This window comes from Amphiprion ocellaris, chromosome 3 (assembly GCF_022539595.1).
Source record: "Amphiprion ocellaris isolate individual 3 ecotype Okinawa chromosome 3, ASM2253959v1, whole genome shotgun sequence".
In the NCBI taxonomy this organism is placed as follows: domain Eukaryota; kingdom Metazoa; phylum Chordata; class Actinopteri; family Pomacentridae; genus Amphiprion; species Amphiprion ocellaris.
The window spans coordinates 16,694,466-16,721,808 of NC_072768.1; the positions used below are offsets into that span (position 1 = coordinate 16,694,466).

Consider the following 27,343-nt stretch of genomic DNA (forward strand, 5'->3'; position numbering starts at 1 on the left):
ATGCATCCCTGCTGTTTTGTGATACAATAGGACTGATTCAGCATAAAAATAAAATGGATTACAGCTTGTGTTTCATTCTGGGATTTATGTTAAAAACACTATGTAGTCAGATCAGGTGTCTGATCTTGTCAGAGATGAAAAGATTTGAGATATTTTCTGTTTTGTGTGGCCCATTTAAGAGATAATTATATCAAACTGCATCTCCGTCAAAAATCTCACTTTTTCCACTGCAAAGAATGCACTGACACTATGGTTGATATTTGCTTCTAAAAATAGAGAGACTGGCTGCTTGGAAGAAAGAGAACCTTGCTTGTGGCTGGTAAATTATACTTGCTGACTGAATTCCTAATGGAAAATTGTGATGTTTCTATTTAAACTTCTCAAATGTTTCACTGAGCCAAAAGTAGAAGTGTGTTTAGAGGGCAGTTGTGAGGCAGGTTTTTTGTTAAACTCCAATAAGATAAATCAGAAAAACAAGTCCACAGGCTCATATCATAAACAGATTGAACAGTAATGCCCCTTAAAGCAGACTGAGACTCAGCTACCTCTTACAGATGATGTCACGCCCAATGTCTCACTGTTTCATTTTAATTTAATCTGGATCAATATTCCCCTCCTTATCGTCTGTTTTTCCCAGCAGCATTTGGCGATGACACGAAATCCTATCTGCAGTATCACAAAATATGTGATTTAGGATGGATAGTGCATAGATATAATATGAATATTGAATTCCATATCTCATGCCTCAGTATAAGCAAGAATACACTTCAAGAGGTAATATGAAAACATTCCCACCATAACTAGTAGACCAGGGAAACTAGGTAACCAGGTAAGTACACTATGCACCTTATTAAATGACAGTTCCATTATTCTCACACATTTGTCCACTAAGTATGGAGTCCCCAGCCTTATATTATCTTAGATTGGCACAAAGACTGGAAACAGAGGCTTCTCTCCAGAGGTAATAAAGTTTACATGCCAACACCTATGAGTGCAAATGAGATACAGGACTAATTGGTGAGGTGTAGAAGTGCTTGTGGGCATTATTCAGGAGACTTCGTGCCATTTGCACAGACCCAAGCCACATGCATATATGGATTAATGGGCAGTTTACTCAGTCAGCTAAAGAAAATAAAGATTACATTTAAACTGAGATGAATAAATTTGAAATTTGAAAGTGAATCAAAAAATCAGCCTTTGTGCTAAGCTAAACTAACTAGCTGAAGACTACAGCTTCAGTTCTACTGTATAAAGTTTTTCTGGACTTGAGTTTTTGATTTTATCAACATTCTTTCATTTAAGTTGCCAAAAGCTCAAATAACTGTATTTTAAAAATGTTCCATGAATTCAAACAATACAACCATATATGTATGAAATGCAATAAAACTACTGACATTGTAAATAAAACTGCTGTAACAATGTAAATTTCCCCTGGAGTGGGGAGAAATAAAGAACTTTATCTTATCTATCTTATCTTAAATGGGAGAGAAATTAGACTTAGTTACCTACTGGACAGGGTGTTGGGGGATGTGTTGGAACAAGTTGGATGTGTGCTTCTTAAAGGACTTGAAGGATGTGCTGATCATGTGTACCAGTACTTTTAGAGGTCTTTTGGAATCTCTGCTTCAGTGAGTTGGAACCATTTTGGCTGCACTCAAAGGACCAACAGGATGTCTGACAGGGGTGGTCATCATACTTTGGCTCATTATTTTGTATCCCTAGTTAAAAACTCACATCAAACCCACAACACTGGGTCTGCTAACAGTCATCTTTATTATTGACATTTGTGCTGATCATATTTCAGATTTTTCAAACACTTGTGATGACTTTCTAATGTTAGAAATCCAAAATGTATTGACTATACATGATCATGATATAAAACAGAAAAAAAAAACACTTGAAAAGTTGAAATCACATAATGTTAATAAATGACTGAAATAGTTAGTTGATGACCAAAATATGTGCATAATAATTCTGTTGATGACTGATCTGTCTTCACTACATGCTGGAATTGTTTTTCTTTTTCATCTGAGGAAAGTCAGACATGACTGGATGCTTCTGGAGATGATGCTGTGTCTAAGCAGTGCTCATTTTCCACTCTCGAACTGATTAAGACCAATCCAGCGTTAACCCCATCTTGGCTTCCTCTTGCAGGATTAGTGCAAATCTGTTGTTAATGACTGATTGTGGCAGTGGTGATTGAGCCTGCATGTGTAAGGAGTGGTGGGGGTGGCAGGCGGGGATGAGATTGTTGGAACAACATCTTGTTATTAAAGTCTATCACTCCTTCATCCTCTTCCACCCTATCCTCTTTCTTGTCCATTCTTCCTCCCCCACATCACTGGATCTGCCCCTGCTGATAAGCAAAGACGTTACCCACTCAATAATGCGAGTCACATCAAAAAAGGTGGGGTTTCACTCACTTTCACTCAGGCTGTGGTACCCTCAGGGAGTTCTGGGGTCATGATAAAAAGCACAAATGACAGTATTGGTCACTCGAGTGCAGCAGTTAAATCCCAGAATCTTTTCCCTGTACTCGATGTAATGTGATTTCCGATTTCGGTGCAATGAGGTTGAGAATTCCAAAGGGACCGAGGAGAGAGAAAGAGATTGAAATTCAAAGCAAAGCTGGTAGAGTAGAAGAAAAAAAAAAAAACTCGACAAGAAAAACCACCAAAATCAAACCACAAGCAGTAATAGCTCTGGCAACGTCCAAGGTGTGATTTATGGAGGAGAAGAAATAGCCTTGTTTGAGGGCTTTCACGTCTGGGCCCTGTGATTTACAGTGATGACTGGAGCGCTCTCAACACGTGTATTCAGGCTGCTAAGATAAGACAGGAGAGGTAGGAGGCCCCATTAATACTGATTGTAAGAGGCTGCTGCCTTTCTGTGTGGCGCTGGTCTGATGTGTTTTTACAGTTTATCAATTCAGTGACAGTCCTTAATGGGATAGATGGGATTGGCTCTTTCAGCATGTGCTGTGATGCTAAAATGAGTCTCCTTATGGTCTGCCCTAATCTCTTAAGTGCATCTATTAAGAGCATTTATGATTTATGAGTTGCAGACATTGTACTTACAGGAGCAGTATAGCTGCAGAGTGAATGGAAGTGGTGAGAGGAGAAGAATGAGCTTTAATAAACTTATTTTGTCAGTGCTTTGTCTTGACTTCAGGAGATGAATGTCTTTAATAGAGGAGCAGAGCACCCAGGGTCTTCGTTCCACAGCAGCGGTGTTGTTCCAGATTAAAATGAGTGTTTGCATAGTTTCATGGCTGGTCACAAAAGGCCCCCTGCAGCACACAAACTGCTGCTTTTGAAAGGTGTTGCTAGGATACAGTCCAGCGTAAAACTGAAATCCTGTCTGTATGGCTTTCTTGCAGCTCTACAGCTCGGACATTGTGCCTAGCATATTGCGCACATGGTACCGTTTGCAGTGTATCTTCCTTCATGTCTTAATATTTGTGTGTGTATCCGCGTGCGTCATTGTGTATGTGTTTAAATGTTTAGTCAGTGCAGTTCAGTTTGTATCATGCAAAGCAGCCTTATTACATGGACTATCCTCTACCCTAATCCATTTTCTGTAATAGGACTCCATTTGTCTGGTGGGTGCTGAGATCTCAATCCTGCTGTCACACCTCTGAGTCTCCGCCAGATGACACCTCAGGCTGTTCACGAAGAATCAATAGTGTCTGCCTCATGTTCAATTACACTCCAATCAACACTCACCAATCCAGCATGACCTGGGAATGAATGGACAGGTCTGCTCAGACTGGTGTTCAGTGCTGTGATATCAGAGAACGAATGTGTGAGTTTGACAGCATGTGGGTCAGAAGATATTTAGATTGATCGACACTGACAAAACTCATGTTGTAAATGGGAGACTTTTTGTCAACAGACCTGATGCTAATCAATAGAATACACATCTGGATTGGTGTTCTGTCAACTGTAAGGTGAAGCATAGATTTCTATCAAGGATAGTGTTTCATTAAATACAATTTGATTAAAAAGAACAATTTCTGAGCCTGATTTTAGAGTATTTGTTCCATCTTAAGAGAACATTATTTCATATTTAACCACATTCGCTGCATCTTAGAGTTTACTGCCAAATTCTTATCCTCTTTTCCAGGAAACACTGTTTTGGACTCCCGCGTTTCTTAAATGGTGTAATGCTTATTTTCAGCCTGAACTTCTTTGACTTTCAGTGTGGGAACAGATTATTCTTAACACATAAAACATTATCCGTCTATTCTGATTATATGGCGAACATGAAGCCATTGCATTAACAATTTCACATCAGATACTCTCAGCCATTATGGAGAAATTATTATTCCACTTTGTTTTATCTCTGTCAGCGCCCCCAGTGTGTCTTCTCAAACAGCTGTTAATTTTCATGTTGCGTTACTGGGTGAGAGGCAAAGAGCGGCTGCTGTGCTGGTGTTAAGATCTGGGGGGAAGTGAGTAAGCAACGAGATGCCAGTTCAGCTAAACTGGTGCTCAGGATTTCTTCAGGCAGTTGTCCAAATGTCAATCATCAGGCGTCAACCTATCAAGGAGCTCGTGCCTTGGAGGCTGACAGGAAGCAGAGACATGGTAAAGATGTTGTTGCACTGTCTGAGTGAAAAGGGCCAAACGCTTTCTGGTTCCCGCTTCTCAAAAAAACTGGATTTTGTTTTTGTATGAATGTTTTCAAGAAAATCTGTAGGTTTGTACTGTTGGTCAGAAAAGGGCAAAGGTTTAAGCATGTTGTTGAACCTGTCAAATTTCATGTCAATACCAAAGGGAGTTATTCTCTTCCACTCAGCACATATAAAACACTGCTCTTCACCTGCATGAAGCACCTTAAAGGAGCTAAAACGGAGCGTTTCAGACAGAGGGTGAGAAGCGGTGCCGAAGCAATGTACAGTATGAGAAAAATAATGTGCTTGAATCTCACTAGCTAAAGCATGGAAACATATTCCAGTACACCCTAAAGTTAAAATTCTAAACCTGTAAATGTATAATATGAGCTCTATAATAAATAATGAATATAATGTATAGTTAGTTGCACCCCTACACACATGTACATAGAAACTAGTGCCTGTGGTATTGCAAATGGGAATATATTTTAGGCCTAGGTTATGTGGATTTCTTCCTTTTTAACTTGGTTATATGTGGCAAGAAAATATGGCATTCATGGCATTATGTTCAACATGTAAATCCTGTTTTCTTTGTAGCGGCTCTTTTGCAATTTATGTGGGTCGGATGCTTCTCTTGTGAAAGTTAGATTAAAAACAGATGCTGTCCTATTGTGCTCCCCCACCATGGTTTGGGCTTAAAGAAGACACACTATTCATTGTTCAGCATTGACAGTTGCATTTTTGTTCAACTATTTAGCAATATTGAGTTAAGTGCTCCAACCTGAAGGGAAGTGGAGGTTTTATCGTTTTTCTGTGAATTGTTTGCTACCCAATAGATATGCTTCAGTCCAGGTATTTCTATATTTTTGACAGTGTCTCTTTCTATTTCTTTAAGGAAAGCCCGGCGGTCCTGCTAATGTTCCATCAGCTGAGCTTCTAGCTGAAACCCCAGCAGGTGGTTCTCACTTCAACATCATGCTGCACCTCACCCTGCTTCTCCATCTCCTGGTCCTCTCACTCTCCCCAGCAGGTCTGTAGCACTTTCAGTCCAAAGGAAATGGCAAAATGAAATCACAGAATGTGTTAAAAGATATTTTAAGACACTGTACCACTGCTGTTGGATGAAAAGTAACACATCTCGAAAAGAAAATCATTCTCTACACTTGCACTCCTCTTTAGTGTCAGTCATACTATGTCATATATGGGTGCTGATTGTATGACCCACAAGTCATTACATCTCTCTGCCAAGAGCTGGAGTTGGCATCAAAGCACTTCAGTTGCAAACTTGGGATTTGGCATTAGCAATACATTAAACTGATGTGATCAGTTTAGCAGTTGTAGCAGTTTGCTCTGCAATAATTCTCTTTTCAAATATTGCTGATAAGGCGCACTTACAATTCAAAAGGATTTTTCTCAAATATCTTGACTCTCTTTTACTTCACCTTTTAAATATCAGCATCCAAAAATCTACTCACCAAAGATCAGTTGGCACTAACAATCTGTCAGTAAATTTTGTTTCATACAGCAACTACAGAAACAAACTTTTCTTAGTGGCTTCGACTACAAAGTATGAAAATCACACAGGTGGAGGCAGCTTGGATGCAGCACACTTTTCAGGACTGGATTGCCAATAGACTCATGACTGGACAAGCAAGTGCAAGTGGACAAAGTGTGAACAAGCTGCCAGCTTTAGAGAATATAGAAAATATAAAGATGCTAGCAGTGATGTTTGTTTCACGGCAAAACTAGAAACCTGGATTTAATATTAATGACGACAGTGAAGATTTATTTTAAAGTTTCTTTTCTGGCTTTGATTAAACCCCTAAAAACTCATAACTGCTCATCAGTGTTACATATTTATAAGTTGTTTTCTTGAAAGTAATCCCTCTAATCCTTTAAAAGGCTTAGATGTAACTCTACACCGTTGCTTCCTTCAGATCTAAGAATACATAAACCAGTAACCCCTCTCTCTACACCCACCCATTCGCTGGCAACCTGAGCATACCTGCTCACCTTCAACTCTGCTTGACCATTGTAAAAGTACTCTATGCTGTACAATAGCAAGTTTTAATATTGGAGCAGTTCAGTCATACCTGTTTGGGGCAAATACTATTATGAAGATTAATAATGATACAGAAAGTCTCAATCCACAAGTTGATGGAAGTTCCTAGGTGGAATTGTTCATACATGCTGCTTACTGCATATTTCACTCATGATATGTCCACCAAATAAAAAAGACCACATGAACATTTTACCTATTTTGTCAACTTGATTTTAATTGGAGAATTTCTTTAATGTAACGATGTGGTAAAACATACCAGATTGTGGTCATTTTGAGGTAAAAACACACATACTAACGTTGACTACAACGAGTACAAATTGTCAAAAAAGACACGTGTAACTGATAAGTTAAGATGAGCAGTCGTATGCCTTTGAGGGCCCAGAGTTTGCAGCTTTCTATTCAGCGTACTGCTGTGCAATCAGCTGTGCTGCAAACAAAGCAAAGTGGACAGAAAACAGCAGGTCTGAAAATGACCTGTCTAAAAAAGAAACAGCCTCCTCTGTGTCCCTATACCTTGGGCAATTCAGACTTTTTTTTCAATTTGATTTCATGTGAACACAAAAAGAAGGGACTTTGGACTGTGAATGTTCCTGGATTCACACAGGCATCTTTCTCAGAAAGATGTTGAGATCTCTGAGATTTATCTTTTTATCTTTTCTCCATCTGGCTTGTTTTTCTATATAGGAATAGGAAGGGTCTTGTGGCATTGTAGCTGCATTCACTAAAGCATTTGGTGGTACAGCTTAAGATACTTTTTTGGAAAAGCGATCACAAAGAGGTAAACAAAAGAATAAAGAAACTAATAAATGCACATGATCGTCACATACATGGTTACACTTTGCACATACTACACTATCTTTCATATATAGTTCAGACACTGGGTTGAACTGTATTATGGCTTTATCTAAACAGGCAGCAGCCTCACAACAGTCACAGGTCTTTTTTCTGAGCAGAGAACATCGGCTTGACATTTCTGTTTAGCCACAACAAGAATTAAGTTTGATAGTTAATGTGATGTTAATGATATGACAGTAGAACAAAAATCAAGCACATGCACTGGCCTATAAATAAAGCATAGCGTGTGTGTGTGTGTGTGTGTGTGTGTGTGTGTGTGTGTGTGTGTGTGTGTGTGTGTGTGTGTGTGTGTGTGCGTGTGTGTGTGTGCGTGTGTGTGTGTGTGTATACACGTTTTTTATGGTTCACTTGGCACATAAAGCATAGACTGCAGCATACTGTTCGGGGTCACAACAGCATTTATTATTTAGCAGCAATATTTAATCATCAGGTCAGTATGAGTGTTTTTCTTCGTTCTTTAAATGAGTGACCATTTGAGTACAACATCGCAGAATAATTAAATATACATTCACTAAAGGCCAAACACAGAAGTTTGAGTTTGCAATTTATTTAAGGATTACGATGTTGGGGGTTCCACAGAAATGGCCTTCAGCCAAAGATAGTCTTTCATTCTAAGCTTGAATTTCCAATCATTCATCACACTCTCTGCAGCAAAAAAGGAATTCTGTCTCAGTCAAGTACCTCTCTGAGAAACTTTTATGATGATTCATGATTTGTTTTCACCCATTTTTCTGGTTTTATTCTACGATGAATGCATGTTAGCAGCGCGTGAAGTAATCTCATTACCATATTTGCAGCATCGTGGTTCAATATGTTGACACATCTTCCTTTGTTTACTGTTACAGGGGCATCAATAAATGGGGAGGTACCTGACTTTTACGGAGGTAAGCCTATATTAGTGTAATTCCACAAAATAATCATTTCTTGTTCCATTTCCATTATCTTCTGTGCTGGAGGAAAGTATTAGTGGAGTTTTCAGTATTGATGAAAATAGGTTCTTGGTTTCTGCTACTGTTATAACATAAGGCAGCAGAGATGGACATTTCACACATTCACTACACTGTGTCATTTCTCTCTCCTGAATGTTGGTACAGTGATTTTAAGCTGATGTGCAGAGAGTCTAATGCAGCTGTGGTGGAGAAAATCATTCACTTGTGTTGACTATGTCATGTTCCTTAGTATTTTAATTATTCATCATTTCATTCATAATTTCCATATTTTGTATGCATTCACTTATTGATGGTGATGATGATAGATACTTTATAAATCCTGAGGGAAATTCAAGTATTTAGCAGCTTACATACAACAAAAAAAGGCAGGTTATTTACAAGATGAACATTAACATTAAAAGTTATTATATACTCTAAAAGACATGCTCCACAACACTATAAACTTTAAAACAGTACTATAAACTTTAAACTTGGAAACAGAACAAAGTTCTAATTTTAATATCTATAGAAATACTAAATGTGAACCCAAAAGTCAATATACAGTATTTACACATTTCAAGGCACAGTGACTTAAAGTGATTCAGACAGGTAGCAAGGTGCAAAGACAGACATTCTACAGTCACGTTGGATCAGTCCTACTGTGATCATGACTGCAACCCCACCTGACCACTCAGTGAAAAGCTGTACAGTCCGATGGCTAGGGGGACTAAAGAGTTTCTGAGTCTGTTTGTGGAGCAGGACAGAACATAGTATAAATATTAAAAGTAGTAATAATCATAATGGTAGATAATGGGAGTGATATTAATCTCTGATGTTGTTTAATATATGTGTTTATTCTCGCACCTACTTACTAGACTGAATGTTTTGCAGTTAACAACATCTGGTTTGTAACAGAAATTTCTTAATCTCCAATATAAACAGTATCAGATACTTCATCATCTGTTCGACTGCCAAAACTATCAATAAACATAGATGGAGGTTTCCAATTGGTAGAGAAAGTCTGAGTGGGAGGACGTGGGAGACTTGGGAGACTTTGCCAACATTCCAAAAACTTGTGTGCGCAGTAAGAAATTCACTCACTTCTCTCTGCAGAGATGACTAACTCAGATCTTAATTTTGTGGGTACAGATTTCCAACACAATGCAGTTTAAAAATTTCTACCACTTCCAAAAAAAAGTTTCATGCACGCGTCTCCAGTGTTTTAGTTTTTTGAAGCTGATTGAACCGGAATCAATTTATGCACAATAAAATTATAAATATCAGAGATCAGATTTCAGAGCTGCCCATGAGTTTACAGAAAATGTTAAATGACTTGAAAGGTCGCAGAGTTTACAGATGATTTGTTTTTACACACAGTTATGTATTCTGTTCAAGTATCTTTGGGAAATTAAAGGGTTTCCTAGATTTTTGCTCAAACCTACAGCAAGTAAATACCTGAACTCAGAAAAATACGTTAAAGGTAGGCAGCAAAATTCAAAGACCTGTTTCCTTTTTATTTATAGTCTTCAACCCGGAGACAAACAGTCTGCACCTATTTACTGGCAGGATGATGAGGCTGTGACCTTGGAGAGAGCTGTGATTTATAGTCAAGGCTATGTCACTGGAATGTTTGAGAAGACTTACGATTTCTTATTGCACAAGAACAAGAGCTGTTACTAGCATTAAGCTTTAAATTATTTTTATTTTCTATGGAGAAACACTCACTGCTGACTGTAACAAGGCTTAGACTTCCATGAAATTACACATAGCAGCGGAGTACTGTCCAATTTCTTGTTTTGCTCTAGATTTTCCAGGATAAATGCTTCTTGTTTGTTCCAAATTCTAATCAGATTCTGATGCTGTTCCTTTACCTCAAGAGAACAGGATATTGAAAAAGTGTTGTGATGGCCAGGCAGACCACATGGACCAGCTTTTCACAGAGTGCAACCCTCTTAGGATTCAACAAACGCACAATGCAGTGAAACTGCAGTTAAAGATAGAGAAAATATATAATAATACTTACTAGAGATAATAGAGATAACACTTATTTAAAATGATCACGTTCTCCTGAATTTTAACACACAGTTTAATCATTTGTGCTCTGTTGTTCTGCTCATTTACTAAAATACACTATGAATCAAAGAAAAGAAGTATGTCAGACCTGGTTTAAGTGCAGGACATGAAGTATTTTCCTGTCAGAAGTCATTGAGGAGCAGGTGGCAACAGACGTCTTCTTTTTCTCATGGTCCACAATAAGACATGGTTATTGAAATTCATTCTGGAGGTCCTGTTTCTGTCCACTGTGGCTATTTCTGGATTTCTCCTTCTGTCAGACATACATTAATACTAATGGAGATGGAGAAAATTCAAGACAGTAGTACATTCAGTGAGCAGATGAATCTCGGATTGGTCATTAGAGCTAGAAGCTGTATGTGAGCTGCCATGCCTCATTGTGGAGTTATGTGGAGGAAGATAGATGAGAGGAAGAAAATAATTATATAAGGCTATATGATTCATTCATGAGTCATCCCTACAGCCATACATCATCTTATCCATCTATTGAATTTATAGAAATTTAGATGTATTTATATCTTTTGTATATACATTCATTTATTGTTCACTTTCTGGCCAGGAGGGAAAAGATGCATCCCTCGATCTAGAGATATAACTAGCCTGGGTCTGTCCAAAGGTCTACTGAAAAATCTGTTAACAGAACGTCTAAAGCTCACAAATGTGCAGGTTAAATTTAGCTTGTATAATGTGCATAAAATCCCAAGAGTCAAATGATAAGCTGTGGTTTTATAGTGGGTTAACTTGTAATATCTTGTAATGAGTTGAATTCACTGCGAGGCTGCCAGCCAAACAGCGGACACTGAAGGATGTCGCTGAGCCCGGCCAAGAAATTGTCCAAAAATAGTCTACATCGATCTCATTTAATTCAGCCACAAAGTAAATAAACAGATTTCCCCGGAATGTTGTGGATTTTTTTTTAAGTCAGGTGTTTTGGCAGAATGTATTTCAAATTAGTGTTTGAAATGTAAAAATGTAAAGTCAAACAGAAAATGGTTGCACTCTTCATATCCATAAATAGATCTGTTTCTATTAGAAACATAGAGCTAGTTTAATTAAAAAAATTAAGCTTTTTGATTAGTTGGAGTAGCTTCCCGTTATTATGCGGAACAGGTTGTAATTTTCATTGCGCTGTCAGTGTTTACTATCTGCATAAGATTTTTACTATGTGTCTTATTATGTAGGAGAAAAAAATGAAAGCAGACTGTCAGCACGGGGTAAATTTGAAAAAGGAGGGCTTGCTGATTTGTTGCTTGGGAACAGGTTGTGATGCGGCATGCAGGCTGAATTGCTTTATGGATCCAGGGAGCAGAGCGATAATTTTTTCTGGTGGTCTCTCTTTGTTGTTTTTATTTTTTCACCTATTCATTCTTTTTCCTTCTCCACGAGACGTTGACCCGAGATGATTTTTTTTCTCTGTGTGCCCGTATGGAGTATCACCTCCTGGACAAGTTGACGTTATCTCCACATGTCTGCAGAAGTAACACCACATGCTTTAGCTGGGGCGCTGTTGAATGTTTTTGATGCACTCCTCAATCAGATCCACTAGGCTACAGTCTTTAAGGTCAGTCGGCACTAAAAAAGGTGTGAAAATGCTGCTTTGGCTTTACAATTTTGAACTCTTTGTCAAACCTGGACAAAGATGAAGGTGTAGTCATTGGAGGAGGCAGAGTCGATACCAATCTCCTCAAAGGTTAGAACATTGTGTAGGCGGCCTTCCAGCTGGGACGCACTGCAGGATTCCTCTTTTTTCTTACCGTTGAACTGCTCGTCGTGCAGCTCACGTTAATACATCCCATCCTGCTGTTAAAGCAATACTTATGCTCACTCGATATCTGTCTCTCACAGGCTTAAAAGGTGGGTGTCAAAAGTTTGGAGCTATTCTTGGCATTCCAAAGTATCTAAATGTCAAAACTGACTTCAAGCATTTCTCAATTGTACAGCCATATGGATGCATAATAATACATGATCTCAATCAAGAAACATTTATTATTGTTTCTTAACATAGCAAAATGAGTTTCGGATTAATATCCATAATGGCCTTTGGAAAACACTGGATGACAAATTTAAAAAAAGTTATATATTTTGTTTGAATAGCTCTGGTCTCTTGCAGCCATAATTTGAGTCAATTCTTTTTGACAGCAGTTGTGATAACACACTTGGCATTACATCGAGCGTACACTCACTGACATTGACCATATTGCCGCAAGTAATTGAGCCTGCAGTGAAGCAGAGTAATTAAATTTTTATTTTATATCTAAAATTTAAAAAAGTAGATTTTTTTACTCCGGGGACAATTCGGTTTGCCACCATGCCTCGTTATAGGGCCTAGGGGCTTGTGGATAATTATTGCTAGTCTATGCTTTTGGTGCCTCAAGGATACAATATGTTATCTGTCCCACTTGGACAGTCTCTTGGTCATGCAAACAAACCATGCTGCAGATGTTGTCGTAAAACATCCCCACGAGGAAAGTTAAATTCATCAGAGAATTAAGTTCTTCTGGGATTTTTAGTAATTATGGGACAATTTAGACGTAAAACAAAAACATAGAAAGTGTTACTTTTGCAGGGTGGGAGCTGATATCTGCGAAACAGCTGGAAAATTTAAAAGAAAGACATTTAACGACAAGAAAGAAATAACTGGACATATTGCAGCTTTATGTTTGCTAGTATTCATTACATGCCAGTAAGTTATTGCCATGCACCTAAAATGAAACCTAAACCCCACTGAATTATTGATGCCTCATTAGAAACCAATGCTAGGGGAGATAACAGGCTCCTAAAATAACAGGCCGTGGTATTTCATATTCAAATGAGAGTCTAAACTTACCTGCTGTTGAACTGAATAGGACTGTCTGTGTTTGATAATGAAGTCTGTCCAGTTGATGATGGCTTCCAGCAGACCTTGGAGACAGAAAACTTCTAACCAGAGTGTGTGCATCCGTGTGTGTGTGTGTGTGTGTGTGTGTGTGTGTGTGTGTGTGTGTGTGTGTGTGTGTGTGTGTGTGTGTCTGTGTGTGTGTGTGTGTGTGTGTGTGTGTGTGTGTGTGTGTGTGTGTGTGTGTGTGTGTGTGTGCGTGCGTGTGTGCGTGTGTGTGTGTGTCTTCTGGGATTTTTAGTAATTATGGGACAATTTAGACGTAAAACAAAAACATAGAAAGTGTTACTTTTGCAGGGTGGGAGCTGATATCTGCGAAACAGCTGGAAAATTTAAAAGAAAGACATTTAACGACAAGAAAGAAATAACTGGACATATTGCAGCTTTATGTTTGCTAGTATTCATTACATGCCAGTAAGTTATTGCCATGCACCTAAAATGAAACCTAAACCCCACTGAATTATTGATGCCTCATTAGAAACCAATGCTAGGGGAGATAACAGGCTCCTAAAATAACAGGCCGTGGTATTTCATATTCAAATGAGAGTCTAAACTTACCTGCTGTTGAACTGAATAGGACTGTCTGTGTTTGATAATGAAGTCTGTCCAGTTGATGATGGCTTCCAGCAGACCTTGGAGACAGAAAACTTCTAACCAGAGTGTGTGCATCCGTGTGTGTGTGTGTGTGTGTGTGTGTGTGTGTGTGTGTGTGTGTGTGTGTGTGTGCGCGTGCGTGCGTGCGTGTGTTTATCCATGCATGTGTGAGTGTTTTTTGCCCTTTTGTACAGATGTGGCCTTCCCTGAAAGTGACTGTCCATCTTTCTTTGTCTTTTATGCATATGAGATGTCTCAATTGGCCATTGTGTAAATAATTACTTGCCTGTTAAGCAGGCCAACTCAGTGCATCCACAGTCAAGTCGTGCCAAAATAGGAAACAGGGAGAGGGTTTGATGCAGGAAACAGGGAGAGGGTTTGATGCAGGGAGAAAGAGAGAATCTGAGACCCACACAGATTAGGAAAGGAATATAGGGAGACTGAAAGATTGAGGTAGTGCTGGAGCTTCAGAAAAAGATTTGTTGTGTTTCGGACAAATCATACCAGACATGTTTGGAATGAGGGTGAAAAGAGTTTATGACAGAATACACAAGATGAGTGAGAGCAGGAGGCAATATGAGAACCAGATTTGAGTCAGTGTGCTATCATGTTCACCTTGACAATGTTAACATGCTCGTATAATGGTGTAATATTGACCATGTTGATTACCCGTCTTTATTTTGCATTTTAGCATGCTACCATTTCCTTGTACGCACTAATCCCAAAGTGCAGCTGAGGTTGGCAGAAATGTGATCAGTTTAGCAGGTATTTGGTCATAACATACTGGCAGTGAATTTTGACCTGGATGGTGATAGATGAAGAATTAAGGGATCATTAGGTGTTACAATGCATTCTGAAGCAGCCATGTCTCCGAAAAACTGTGACCGTTTACAACTAAACTGCTCTCTTGATTACATTTTGAGCGAAGCGTATTTTCACCAGGATTATGTTTGTTTGAGACATCATGGATACGTTTCTAATCAACATATCTTTGTCATTCATTTTACTTCTTTACTGTTGCGCTTTTTCAACCAACCAGTCATATATTACACGTGGGGGATTGTCACCCAAATAGTAAAGGTGAAGCCTCAAACATTTTATGGAAGGATCAAATTTTAACCCAAACCATGATGTTTTCCTAAACCTAGTTACTCAGTAAGTGGAAGAATAAGAATAATGGGCCCACACACATGTGAATCCCCATTCTGTATGCCACCTAATGTTGACTTTGAGGCTCTTGAAAATTGGAAGCCTTTTCTACTAAAAGTCTGACGTCTCTTTTAACATGTAAATGAGAATTCATTTCATTCGAATAGGAATGTCATTATTGGGAGACGGGGTTATATGAAGGGGAAGACAAATTTCATGGCAATCCATCTAATATTTAACTTAAATCCACAAATCTGACCCTGTGGTGGTGCTGTAAGTAGGATTCATTCTCTAGGAACACTGATATTTTGTACAAAATGTTGTGTACCTAGCAACTTTTGGTTCTGTTCACTGTTCAAATGAAATGTGAAGTGATTACCAAAGTCAGATGGGATCATCCGCTGGATTCCATGAATGTCTGTGCCAAATTATAAAGCAATCCCTTCAGATGTTGTCAAGACATTTAGCTTAAATCAGAAGATCAATGGCACTAGAGTAGCTAGAAGTTTGCTACACCATGTGGGTATCATGCATTTCTGTATAGAATTTAATAGGAAACTGTTCAATAGTTGCTGAGCTGTTTGAAGTGAACTGACCAACAGACATGATGTATGGCTAGAAACTGCAGAGTTAAGAAATCTTAGAAGGAAAGTAGTTGTGGAAGGAATTCATGGAAAGGTGAAGACAGAAGAGCAGAGCGTGACAGAAGGATGTAGGTTATAGATTGAAGAAGGACAGAGTCGAGCCAGGGTGAGTTAGAGATGGACAGAGAAAGTGAAACAAGGCAGAGAGAATGTAAGAGGCCTGTGAGTGTCTCCAGGCAGTGGGCCTTATGTGGCCTGCTTTAACACCCCCCTCCACCATCTGTCACATCCCACATTACAGGGGAAGGATAGGCATGGCACCAGTGCTCATCTCTGCGAGTTAGACTCCAACTGCTATTTCAGCACCGCACCGCAGCCTCGCTCTCCCCCAGACTCTCCTCCACCAGCCCATCCCACATTTATATTTCATTTTTACATGTAAAGCCTTTATCTGACACTCACGGCTTACAACTTAAGTCCAACAGCAGAATAAGGTCACTGTATTCCCTTTACTCGATTCATCTTTGTGAGTCGGTTTCTTTCAAATCCCCTTGTTTTTTTTTCCTCCTTTGTTCTTTTTTCTTTCTCCCTTGTTCCCAGAACATAGATTCTCACTTAATTTGTCTCCCATCAGCCTCACAGTGGCCCATTTATAGTATGTTTAATTTCTTTCTCAGCCAACAGTAATTCAAAGTCCTTGGGATTTGCATCAATGTCAAGCACTCACACATGGTTGGCTGCTGGAGTGTGTGAGTGGGAGTTGATCCTGTCTCCCAACATCTTAATTGCTGCCTCGTGGTTAGCTGTACTGGGTACAGCTAACTTGCTAATGTGGCTATAAGTCTGTCTTCATACTGGTTAGGATTACAAGATCTTTAATTCCTTTAGCTCCTGACAGCAGAGACAGCTAAATATGCATCTAGTTCATTGGTGTTAAACAGTCAGTCTTGAAAACGTTCGACTGCGGGAATGTATATGATTTTACCTTTATTACATTATCCTGATCAAATTTATGTCACTGCTCTTGCTGTAGTAAATAGTAGTGAGAGTGCTGCTTCAGGTGGAAGGATATTATAAAAATAAGCATCTTTTGTTCAGGTTTCTAAAGGTTGCTTAGTCTGTCAATACGACATTTTCAGAGTGAGTGAATCCTAAGTACTGGCCTGGTTAGAAAGATCGAAGAGGAGCAGGATATTACTGTCTGAAAGAGCGAGCTTCTCCCCATTGAGGTGTCAGCTGTGCTCTCTTAGAAGTCAGAGACGCAGGGGAATAACACACATGTGCACACACACATATGCTTCACATTTATATTCCTGCAGTCACCTACACACGCTCTTGATCTGAGAGAATAATAAGCGTTTGGGAACATTTTGACTCATTGCTTATTCATTGCCTGGCATTGTGTTTATGTCTTATTCATGCTGCTGCTCGTGATGTCTGTCTGTTTTAATGAGTAATTGGGACTAATTGCATGTGAGTGCCATCGGTGTAAAAGGCAGATTGAACTAAGAAAGGCATTTTCATCAAGGAAACTCTTCTCCCTGAGATTTCTGGTGCAACTGCTTCACGCCGTATGAAAAGGTCTGGATTATGCCAAGTCAAGTTGGCATTTCCACTTCCAGGATTTGTATTAGCTTGTAACAATATCATATCCACCAGTAACCGATGAATGCGTCACTGGTTTGGCACCTGAGCGAGCACATCTCCGCCATAATTAGTGTGATATTGTGATTTGGAATAAAGCAGAGGCTTATTACTCTGCATCAGTGCCTGAAAGAGAGTTTGTGTGGATTCAAGAATTAGATTAGTTACAGCTACAGCCGGGATTTATCTGAAACCAGCTACTAAGCATTAGAGGTGGGTGTGTGTCTGTAAGAAGCCAAACAAACCAGGCTGAAATATTAGAAGACAGCTTCTTACACGGGCAATCTCACACTCGAGTGTTACATGTGAACCCAGCTGTCTCGTTTTTGATGAAACCGCCCCAGAACTGACAGACAGATGCTGAGCTTTAACAACTTGATATTACCTGTTTGCAAGTCTGACCCAGCTTGTTGTTATTTACCCTGATCTTGTTTGTTTTGTTGCCAGCAGATGAAGCCACAGGTTACGGGCCAGTGTTTGAGGAGCAGCCGGTGGATACTATCTACCCCGAGGAGTCACCCGAGGCCAAAATTACCATGAACTGCCGGGCTAGAGCCAATCCACCTGCCACCTACAAGTAACATATGTCCCCCATAAACCCAGTGTCATTGCTACATGCTGTGCATTTTGTGTGCCTCCCACCGTTCACCATCTCTCAAACTATTCAGACTGTTTTATGGCCTGTCCTCAAATGGCAAGGCCACAAGGATGTTTATCTTTCCTCTGATTCAACTCCAAGGTTTACTATGTGGTATAAGATCATCATTTGAAGCCATCCCCATATAAATTTGCTGTTTTCAGACAATGTGCACAGCTAATTTATTTGCCGCCCATGTTTGTGTTTTTCTCCATACTAGCAATGATTTAAATTCCAAAATACAACATGCCAGAAGAATCCTAGTAACAAATAAGATGTTCTTGCAGCTGTAGCACAAACAACATTGGCATCGTGCCTGCACCTCATTTTGCAGCTCAAAATCTAAAGCGTTTTACATTATCCATTTCAATTTAGATGTAAATATATGTAAATGAAATGGCTCTGCATCCAGTAAATCGGTTTCACTGTCAGAGAGCCCAGAATTAGATGTCAGAGGGGAAGGAATTAGCTTTGACCATAGCTGGTATTGAGTGTTTAAGAGGGTTCATCTATAGTGTAGTCTGTTATGCTTGTCCAAAACATGAAACTGCTCATTGTCTTTATATAGACCAGTCCTTAGTTTGTGAGTCTTGGCAAAAACTTAGAGTAAAGGATCAACTGGTATGCCTTGAAGAGCTGAAATGTCAGATAGTTGCCACATAGAACAAAACCACATGCTGTCACTGCCTAAAACAACTTAGCTGACAAGTCCTGCTTGCAATGCTGCTTTTAAATTAAACCATTTCTCAAAAAAATTTAATGAAAAAAACAATCACATACTTACTCATCATACTTGACTCTGACAGCTTTTCAAACTGTATTCATCCATTGATTATCTATACGTTGCTTGATCCTCATTAGGGTCATGGGGAGGCTGGAGTCTAGCCCAGCTGACTTAGGGTGAAGGCAGGAGACACCTGGACAGGTCGCCAGTCTGCCTCGGGGCTGCACATAGAGACAAACAAGCACACTCACTTTTAAAACTGTATTGACCCTGGTATTGTTTTTCTTGCAGGTGGATGCTGAACAACATAGAAATTGACCTGAATGAAAAGGGCAGTCACTACAGTTTAGTAGGTGGCAACTTGGTCATCAGCAACCCCAGTAAAAACAATCATGTAGGAAAATACTCCTGTTTGGCCACCAACATGTACGGCACGATCATCAGCCGAGAGGCCTCTGTCCAGTTCGGATGTAAGTGGTCCAGATGTATATCGTCATTCATGCTTGGATGCACAACACCATCCAGATTTAACAGAGCTGCCCTGGAGCTGTACTTTCATGCATATTATGTATGCTGAAATTACAAGGGCTGCTGGGACAAATCATAAGTGGTGTGGAAAGTGCAATTTGTGAATGGTCTAACTTCATGATGTCACTGTGGCTAATGTGTTTTTCTATTAAAAACTACAGCTCAATTCGAGAGCAGTTGTTGAACTTCACAGAACATTTGCACCTTTAATGTAGTTTTTTATGGATATTAGTTATGTCAGATCCTCAAATACAAATCTGTGACAGTGGAATCTGTTTTTTGTCTTTTCATCTCTCAGACCTTGATCTGTTCTCATCAGAGGAGAGGTCATCAGTGCGCATCAAAGAAGGACAGGGTGCAGTGCTGCTCTGCGCTCCTCCCCCACATTATCCAGGTACAGCATGATGGCTGGTCAGCTTCTGCTGAGGTGGACCTACAAATATATATTTATTCATTGTCCAGCATTAGCATCAGATGGATAATTGGAGGCACAGTGGTTTGCTGTTTATATCTGGCCTGAGAGTTGTACATGTGAAGCCAGATTAATGAGATAGAGAGCTATCAGTTTTCAGTTTCATGAAGGTGTCTTTCGTTTATCTTGGCAAGATCCCCATGGTAACTTGCACTCTGAACCGAAGCAAACTTCTGTTCAGAGTTTGGGATTTAAATTTGCTGTAATTCGTGTCACGCTTTTTTCAAAGCTTTACCTGATGATATAGTCTATAAGAGATACAAATTCTCAGCTGAGGAATGTGTTTTATATGCAAACCCGTTGAGGCGTATGTTAGTAATCCTAATGAATAAAGCTGTGCAGTTACAGCTGGCAAACTAGATGTATCGTGTTGCCATGGGAACCTACATGCATTCAGTTGGTGACAGAAAATGCATAAATATGTTTTGAGACTCCATCCCACATTTCCGTCTCCGTCCCAAGTCTGTTATTCACTGCAGGTTTTACAGCTGATAGAACAGAGATTAGAGAACTGATTAGTCTCTTGGTATTTATCACAGAGAATTTTTATTCGTAATATCCATATCACTGAGATTTGGTGAAAAACAGAAAGTGTTTTCCACGCATCTTTCATTATTTCACAGTGTCAAACTAAATGCACTTGTTCAGTATAATGTTTAAATGTGTGAAGCTTATAGGCTCTGTCAGTACACTGTCACCACGGCTGCAGTACAGTGCATTGAGTGGTAAAAGAGACAGATTAACTTTCACAATGAACTGTCTTCTTTTTAAAAAAAAAAAACTTTTTCTTTATTGCATTTTTTTAACATAGATCTCTCAAAAGGAGACGATTAAACACAAACATTACAAAAACAAACAAAAAACAAAACAAACAAACAAAAAAACATGTTGGATTGCCACGTCTCTACAGTTTTGTCTGTAGTAGTCCTTATCCTGTCGTTGGTGAGTAGATGGTCTATTTCTCCCATTTCCCTCCGCATTGGTCTTCTTGAGTCCTTATCTTATGTCAACTGTTCCATAACGTATATTTCATTCACAATTTTCAACCAGTCAACTTGTGCTGGTGGATCTGGCGTATACCACTTTCATGTAGTTGCTTTTTTACATGCTGCTAACAAGATTTTCAATAAATATTTGTCCTCTTTTACCACAACATTCCCTGTCATATCGCCAAATACAGAAACATACATGACTTAGGTATATCATATCCCAGAATTTTGACATTAACAAGGTGGACATCTTTCCAAAATTTTATAATATTTGGGCAATGCCAAAAGACATGAGAATGATCTACATTTATAGCCCCACATTTTCTCCAACATGTCTGTGGTACAGATGAATATTTACTCCTGATTTTTGGTGTGATGAAGAATCTTATTAAATTCTTCCAACAATATAATCTCCATACAAGTGATGATGTAATTGACTGTTGTGTTCTCCAAATACGTGACCATTCATCATCAGAAATGTTTACACCCAATTCTTTCTCCCATTTCAGCTTCACATATGAGGTTGTGTTCCCTCTTCTTTCCATTAGATGACCATATATTGTGGATATTACTCTATATTTTTTTGACTTGTAGATTACAATTATGGTTCTGATTATTCTATTTTTATCCAAATTTACATTGTGATTTTGTATGAAAAGAAGAACCAAACGTCTTGTCAAATGCTCCTTTTTATGGGAGTGCGCTCAGAGCCTGATGAAGTTTAACAGAAGGTTGGTATTGACCATCGTGATACCTGTTATCTCTGACTCTCTGACTGGGGTTTTAGGTTTAGTCCAGCGAGCTTACACAAAGAAAGCCTGGTTATGTCAAACTTGCTTCGTAGTGCCCCCCTCTGTTCTGGTCTTTGGTAAGTCAGGTAGACTGAAGATTGAAAGTTTTTCATACTTGCTGTGCTGGGAGCATTTTTTATTGACATTCACATGGCTGAATGAAATGAAAATGATGAACAGAAATATTAAAATGAACCAAAGATAGTTTGTCCACCACTTTCAAGCTCTTAGTTTGTACATGCCCCTATGCGAGGTTGACTTCTACTCCCTTACTGCTTTAAAAGAAAATGAAAACAAATGTTTTGATCAGTCTCATACTTTATTCATGCCAGAATGACATTTCAAGAACCTTTGTTTTCCCGTCTATGACTGGTATATATGCAGCCTGACTTAAATATGTCTCAAAAGTTTTAATTTCCTAAGCTTTGAACATGAATAAACAAAACTTTTTCTTCTTACCATCCACACTGTTGATATTTAAGCATCCAACCACACTTTTAATATTCATACTGATGCAAATTTGCCTTCATCCAGACTGAAAGCATTGTGAACTCTCTCTCCACAGCATCATAATTGCCTCAACAAGCCTGTGTTCTCACACTATGCCTCTATTATGGCTCTCAGCTGAAAGAAATGTAAAATTTCATCTGAAAGGTCAATGGATACTTGAATTGTAAATCCTTTCAGCACCAAAGAATTGTGCTATTTTTGTTTTGCATGTATTTAGATTATTCAAAGCGAGCCAGCTCCTCACCCAGTCCCCCGGCTGTTTCCAAAGCCGTTGCTGTGTGTCCAGACTCTTGATTGACAGGTGGCGTTGTGCCATGTCTCTTTCTCTGCAGCCGAGCTGTCATTCCGATGGATCCTCAATGAATTCCCCACCTTCATCCCACTGGACAAGCGGCGTTTCATCTCCCAGTTGACGGGCAACCTCTATATCTCCAAGGTGGACTCCTCCGATAAAGGCAACTACTCCTGCATTGCATCCAGCCCATCGATTTCCAAGAGTGTTTTTTCCAACTACATCCCCCTCGAGCCTCAGGCTGAACGTTAGTAACTTACATCTAACTCTTCACTGTCTTTCCATTTGCTTGCTTCTTACTGTGAATGTTACGCTAAAGCAGTGGTTCAGGTTTCTTGATTGAGCAAAGGCTGACTCTGGTTTTGTGACCCACATGAAAGCACAAGTCATAATTAAGTTGCTTTAATTATTTCATAACAGACTGATCACAGTATAGTACTTGGGATACAATAATGCTTGCAGTGCACTGCAATTAGGTCAGTAGAACAGAGAAATACAACAGAGAGATTAAATATGTGTCTGTGTAATAGCTACAAATTGTTGGAAATGGTATCCAGCTGGTGCTTCTTTTGCCAGTGAAATGAGGTGTGAGAATAGAGCAGGACCTCAAGTGTTTCTTAAAGAGATGCTTGAAGATGGGAAGTGACTCTGCCTAGTTGCACCAAAATACTGCATTGATTTTTTTCCTCCTGTCGCTGCTGAAACACGGTGTTTCATCCCAGTAGTGCTTGTTTTAAATGTGATAAGGTCATGTCGCTGTTATTGACTTTTTAATCTAAATTTACAGAACTACATTAGCTGACAGGTAGACTGAGACACAATGGCTTGTTTTGAGAAAGAGCCAGCTGGCTATAAAGAATGTGCAGGAATACAAACAGTGCCAGAAAAGAAGAACAAGAAAAAATGTACTTGTTTAAAAAGGCGCTGTGTATTTGTAGAGCCTAACGTAAGAGGTCCAAATACAAAACACAGCAACTTCAACGTTTTCCTGAGGGGATTTCCCAGAATCCTGCAGATGTTTACTTTCATCATCATTTAACTTTAAGCCTATTTCACCTGTGGCAAATATGTCTTGAATAGCAGTTAGAACACAAACTAGGATGTTTTGTTCCACCAAAGAGGATAGGAAGGGAGCTGAACAGTTTGTTTGGGCTCGCTCATGCATACGTGTATTATGTGATGTCTTCTGGGTATGATGTGACCTGCATGTAGTTTTTAACTCTCTGTGTGTGAGGAAGAATAAATACATTTGCATTTTGTAAAGGTTTTAGAAATGTCTTGAGTATGTAATATGCATTAACAAACTTCTGGCATTTACATACATATATTTTCACAGTCATTGGCAGAATCCTGATTATGGACTTGAGCATGTAAATATTTTAGAGACATGATTAAACCTTTATCTCTGAAAGCTAGATATTCTACTCTTAATACTCTAATCACACTACTTTGAAATGTGAGCACTTCATCCAGGTTTTACTGTCTGTGATGTGGGCATGGGGAGCAGGAACTGTATAAATTATTGTTGCTTCTATCGTGTGCTTTTTGTATTACAGCTGATGATGATAAAAAAAAAAATTGCATTTGAGCTTTAAAAGTGATTGTAAAGGAACTTGATTTAGGTTCCTGGGTTTGTACAGAGATGTCCCTGGCTGACACACCTGGATCTGCACTGTGTTCTGCAAAATCAGTTTCATGACACACCAAAGATGTCAAGTTTACAAGTTGGATTATTAACTTACTGAACTTTTTCACTCCGTCTGCACCACTGCTACAATCAACTGTGTTAATTCAACAATATACGACTATGAGATCTTTATGATCCTCATAGAAGGAGTCAGATAACCTGGTCTCTCATTTTCTATGTATGTCATATCCTGAATATGGTCAAAACCAGAATGAAACCCAGAACCAGGATATTAGTGTGCATATGTAACTAAGATGGTGAAGTGAAACACAAAATGACCCATTAGCTGTTCTTTGTTTCAGCAGCTAGAAGGGGGTTTAGCACCTGACTTATAACCTGTTGTTCTTCTACTTAGGTACCAACAGGAAATACCCTGCTGACCTCAGAGTCAAGTTCCCTGACACCACTGCTTTGGTCGGGCAGAATATCACCTTGGAATGTTTCGCTTTGGGAAAGTAAGTGCCAGACATTGGTCTGCTCTGTTTTGCGAAAGTGCACAATTTGCAGTGCTGTTGGTACTGAAAGGATTTCATGAAAATTTCATGTTCGCCAGTGAGTGTTGTAGGTGTCAAGTAAAGCAAAATGGGTCTTAAAGGAGAATTTAAATGAATGTAAGTTCCAGAGGCTTTTCTGCTCAGTTCATACAAAAATTACACCACGTTGTATCAATCTCAAAAAAACATATACGCCTAATGAATGTAGTAAAATGATATTTGCTGTGGCTCAGACAACCTGAGAACTCTTCACTTTATTTACACTGAGATCAAGGAGTGAGGAAAATACAGAAAATAAGTCATAAATACTGCCTGAACTGAGTGTCTGAATTATATGACTAACACTGACTACCAGATATGACCCTATATGACCTCATTATTTGAAAGGAACTCTTGTACGGCCACCAAACTCTGAACATTGATTGTGCAACACTGATGTGAAAGACTTGTTTTTGCCAAAAGAAGAACCCAGAATGTCATATCAAGAAGAACAATTGCTAGCCTGATATGTTATACTATGACTTCTCATAAAAAACTTCAAAGGTCAATTGGGTGCTGGTTACGATGTATACTCGGAATGAAAAAGTATAAAAGAATCTGAAATTCTGTATTTCCTGTTATTCTGCAGATGACTGCTGCTGTTGACTTCTGCTACATTTCTAAAGCATGATTCAGAGGGATGATGCATTGATGCATGTGCATTTCAAGTTGAAGCCTGGCTTTGTATTATTTCTCTCTTTCGGCCCTTCCTAGCCCCGTCCCTGAGATTCGCTGGAAGAAGGTAGACGGGCAGCTGCCACCCAATCACGAGGTGCGGATGGCAGGAGCTCAACTGCATCTGTACAATGTGCAGTTTGAAGACGGCGGCACCTATAAGTGTGAGGCAATGAACTCGAAAGGAAAGGACAACCACAACGCACGTGTGTCTGTGGAAGGTAATAGTTATTTCTAATGTTGCATCTTAAAACATATTGCAGTGACTACACACATGCATGAAATGTAAATCTTCCAGTGTTTTTATCAGCCGTATTAATTATCTGTTAGGAATTCATTTGCTGGTACATTAGCACCTGTTAGCGTAAATCTATTACTTACTTTGAAGCGTTATGTATCACCCTGCACACCATTTAGCAGCTTTGTACTTTTCTTAGGTGTTTCTCAAAGTGTAATTCTGCATTTGCAGCTTTTCCTGAATGGGTGGAGCACATCAGCAGCATTGAGAAAGACCTCAATAGCGACTACACTATGTCCTGCACAGCCAGTGGCAAACCTAAACCACACATCCGCTGGCTGAAAAATGGAAAACCGGTAATATTTTAACTCATAAATCTTTTTTGTCTCATAACTAAGCAATTTAGCTGCAGCTGTTAAATACTCAGAGTCCTCTTAAAGGTCTTTTATCTGTCCAGTATGCATTCAAGGGTTGTTACAGTAGCACAGCAGTAACAGGAAGCTGGCTCTGTGGGTACACCTCGTGTCAGGAGAAAGTACCTGTTGTTATTGAGCAGTTGCCAGCATGTGTTGTGCAACGCTCCACAGAGACAACTGTCATCAGGCTTGAAAATACCCAAGGGAGCAGCAGCTCGTGACAGCAAAGTGGGGGAGGTTGTTGGATATATCATTATGCATGAATGAAAATCTCTCCCAGCCAAATGAACTAGTTGTCACCTGTACCACTACGGATGTCAACAATCAACAGTTTCATTTTGGTCCTTTGCTGTGTAATAAAATTTAAACTGTATGAAAATGGTAAAAAGTGGAATGATACTCCTGCTATTTTCCACAGGTTGACAGGAAAGAGATGAGGTTCAGCAGATTGACGTTTGATGATTCAGGGATGTATCAGTGCATAGCAGAAAATCACCACGGACTCATTTATGCCAATGCAGAGCTGCGTGTATACGGTGAGTCACACTTTGGCTGTAGTCACAGCACGAATGGCTGTGTCACAGATTTAAGGGTCATGTCTCAAGCTGACTAATTGGACTTTATCAGGACATATGGAGTGTGTTTAAAAGAGAAAGTCAGTGTTTACAATCCTGAAAAAAAAAGTCAGTTTGGATTGTTTTCAGAACTTGGCTTTGGTCATGAAAGTGTCATTAATGTATGCACTCCTGCAGTTAATACATATTCCACTCAGTTTGTGATGAATATTCCATACTGTCACTGCACAGCCTGTGCTCCCACGTTTGAACACAACCCGGTGAAGAGAGTGCTGGCAGCTAGAAACGGCCGTGTGGTGATTGAATGTCGACCCAAAGCGGCCCCAAAGCCCACCTTCTCCTGGAGCAAAGACACTGAGCTGCTCTCCAACTCTACCAGGTGAGCAGTCTTTTAATAAGATGGTTCTCCTGTAATCATTTTATGGATTTTTGTTCCTTCATAGAGACTGGTTTGTCGTGGCAGAGGTTTCCATTATTGTTTTCAATAACAATATTCATCAACCACTTTCTGTGACTGAGAAGCACATCTGGGTCACATTTAGACAAGGAGGAGTATGTGGGAATGAAATGTCATTCTGCTCTGAAGGGGGCACAGAGTATCTTGATTTTGAGGATCTAAATAAGCTCTAGATCTCCTAAGCCTACTATATATGCCAGGAAAGTCTTTAATGTTGTTGTTTGTCAGTGACTGCTGAGCCCGGCTTTGCTGTCTATCAGCGGCTGACATTAAGCTCATTCTTAAGATCAGTGTGGACGGACTGTGTGTAAACTCCTGCCTTGTGCTCCTCACTGACAAAACAAGCCTAATCTGAGAGCTCTGAGACCCCCAACCGTCTCCCTCACCCGACTCACTCCCTCCAGTCCCCACAGTGGGACTCACATAGAGGAGGAGCAGA

At 39.5% G+C, this 27,343-nt stretch overlaps 1 protein-coding gene across 4 annotated transcripts in view; it reads left to right on the forward strand.

Annotated features, from left to right (window-relative positions):
- LOC111567050 (contactin-1a) overlaps positions 1 to 27,343 on the forward strand; it is a 75,981-nt gene that overhangs the window by 32,130 nt on the left and 16,508 nt on the right. For 3 of the 4 annotated variants that reach the window (XM_023267907.3, XM_055009193.1, XM_055009195.1), the window contains exons 2-12: positions 5,511 to 5,645; positions 8,378 to 8,416; positions 17,828 to 17,957; positions 19,033 to 19,211; positions 19,568 to 19,663; positions 22,364 to 22,570; positions 24,366 to 24,465; positions 25,258 to 25,439; positions 25,688 to 25,812; positions 26,291 to 26,408; positions 26,679 to 26,826. In XM_023267907.3, the coding sequence (XP_023123675.2) occupies positions 5,591 to 5,645; positions 8,378 to 8,416; positions 17,828 to 17,957; positions 19,033 to 19,211; positions 19,568 to 19,663; positions 22,364 to 22,570; positions 24,366 to 24,465; positions 25,258 to 25,439; positions 25,688 to 25,812; positions 26,291 to 26,408; positions 26,679 to 26,826 (1,379 nt within the window). In that variant the 5' untranslated portion in view covers positions 5,511 to 5,590. The remainder of the gene's footprint in view (positions 1 to 5,510; positions 5,646 to 8,377; positions 8,417 to 17,827; positions 17,958 to 19,032; positions 19,212 to 19,567; positions 19,664 to 22,363; positions 22,571 to 24,365; positions 24,466 to 25,257; positions 25,440 to 25,687; positions 25,813 to 26,290; positions 26,409 to 26,678; positions 26,827 to 27,343) is intronic. The other variant, XM_023267908.3, reaches the window with a different exon arrangement.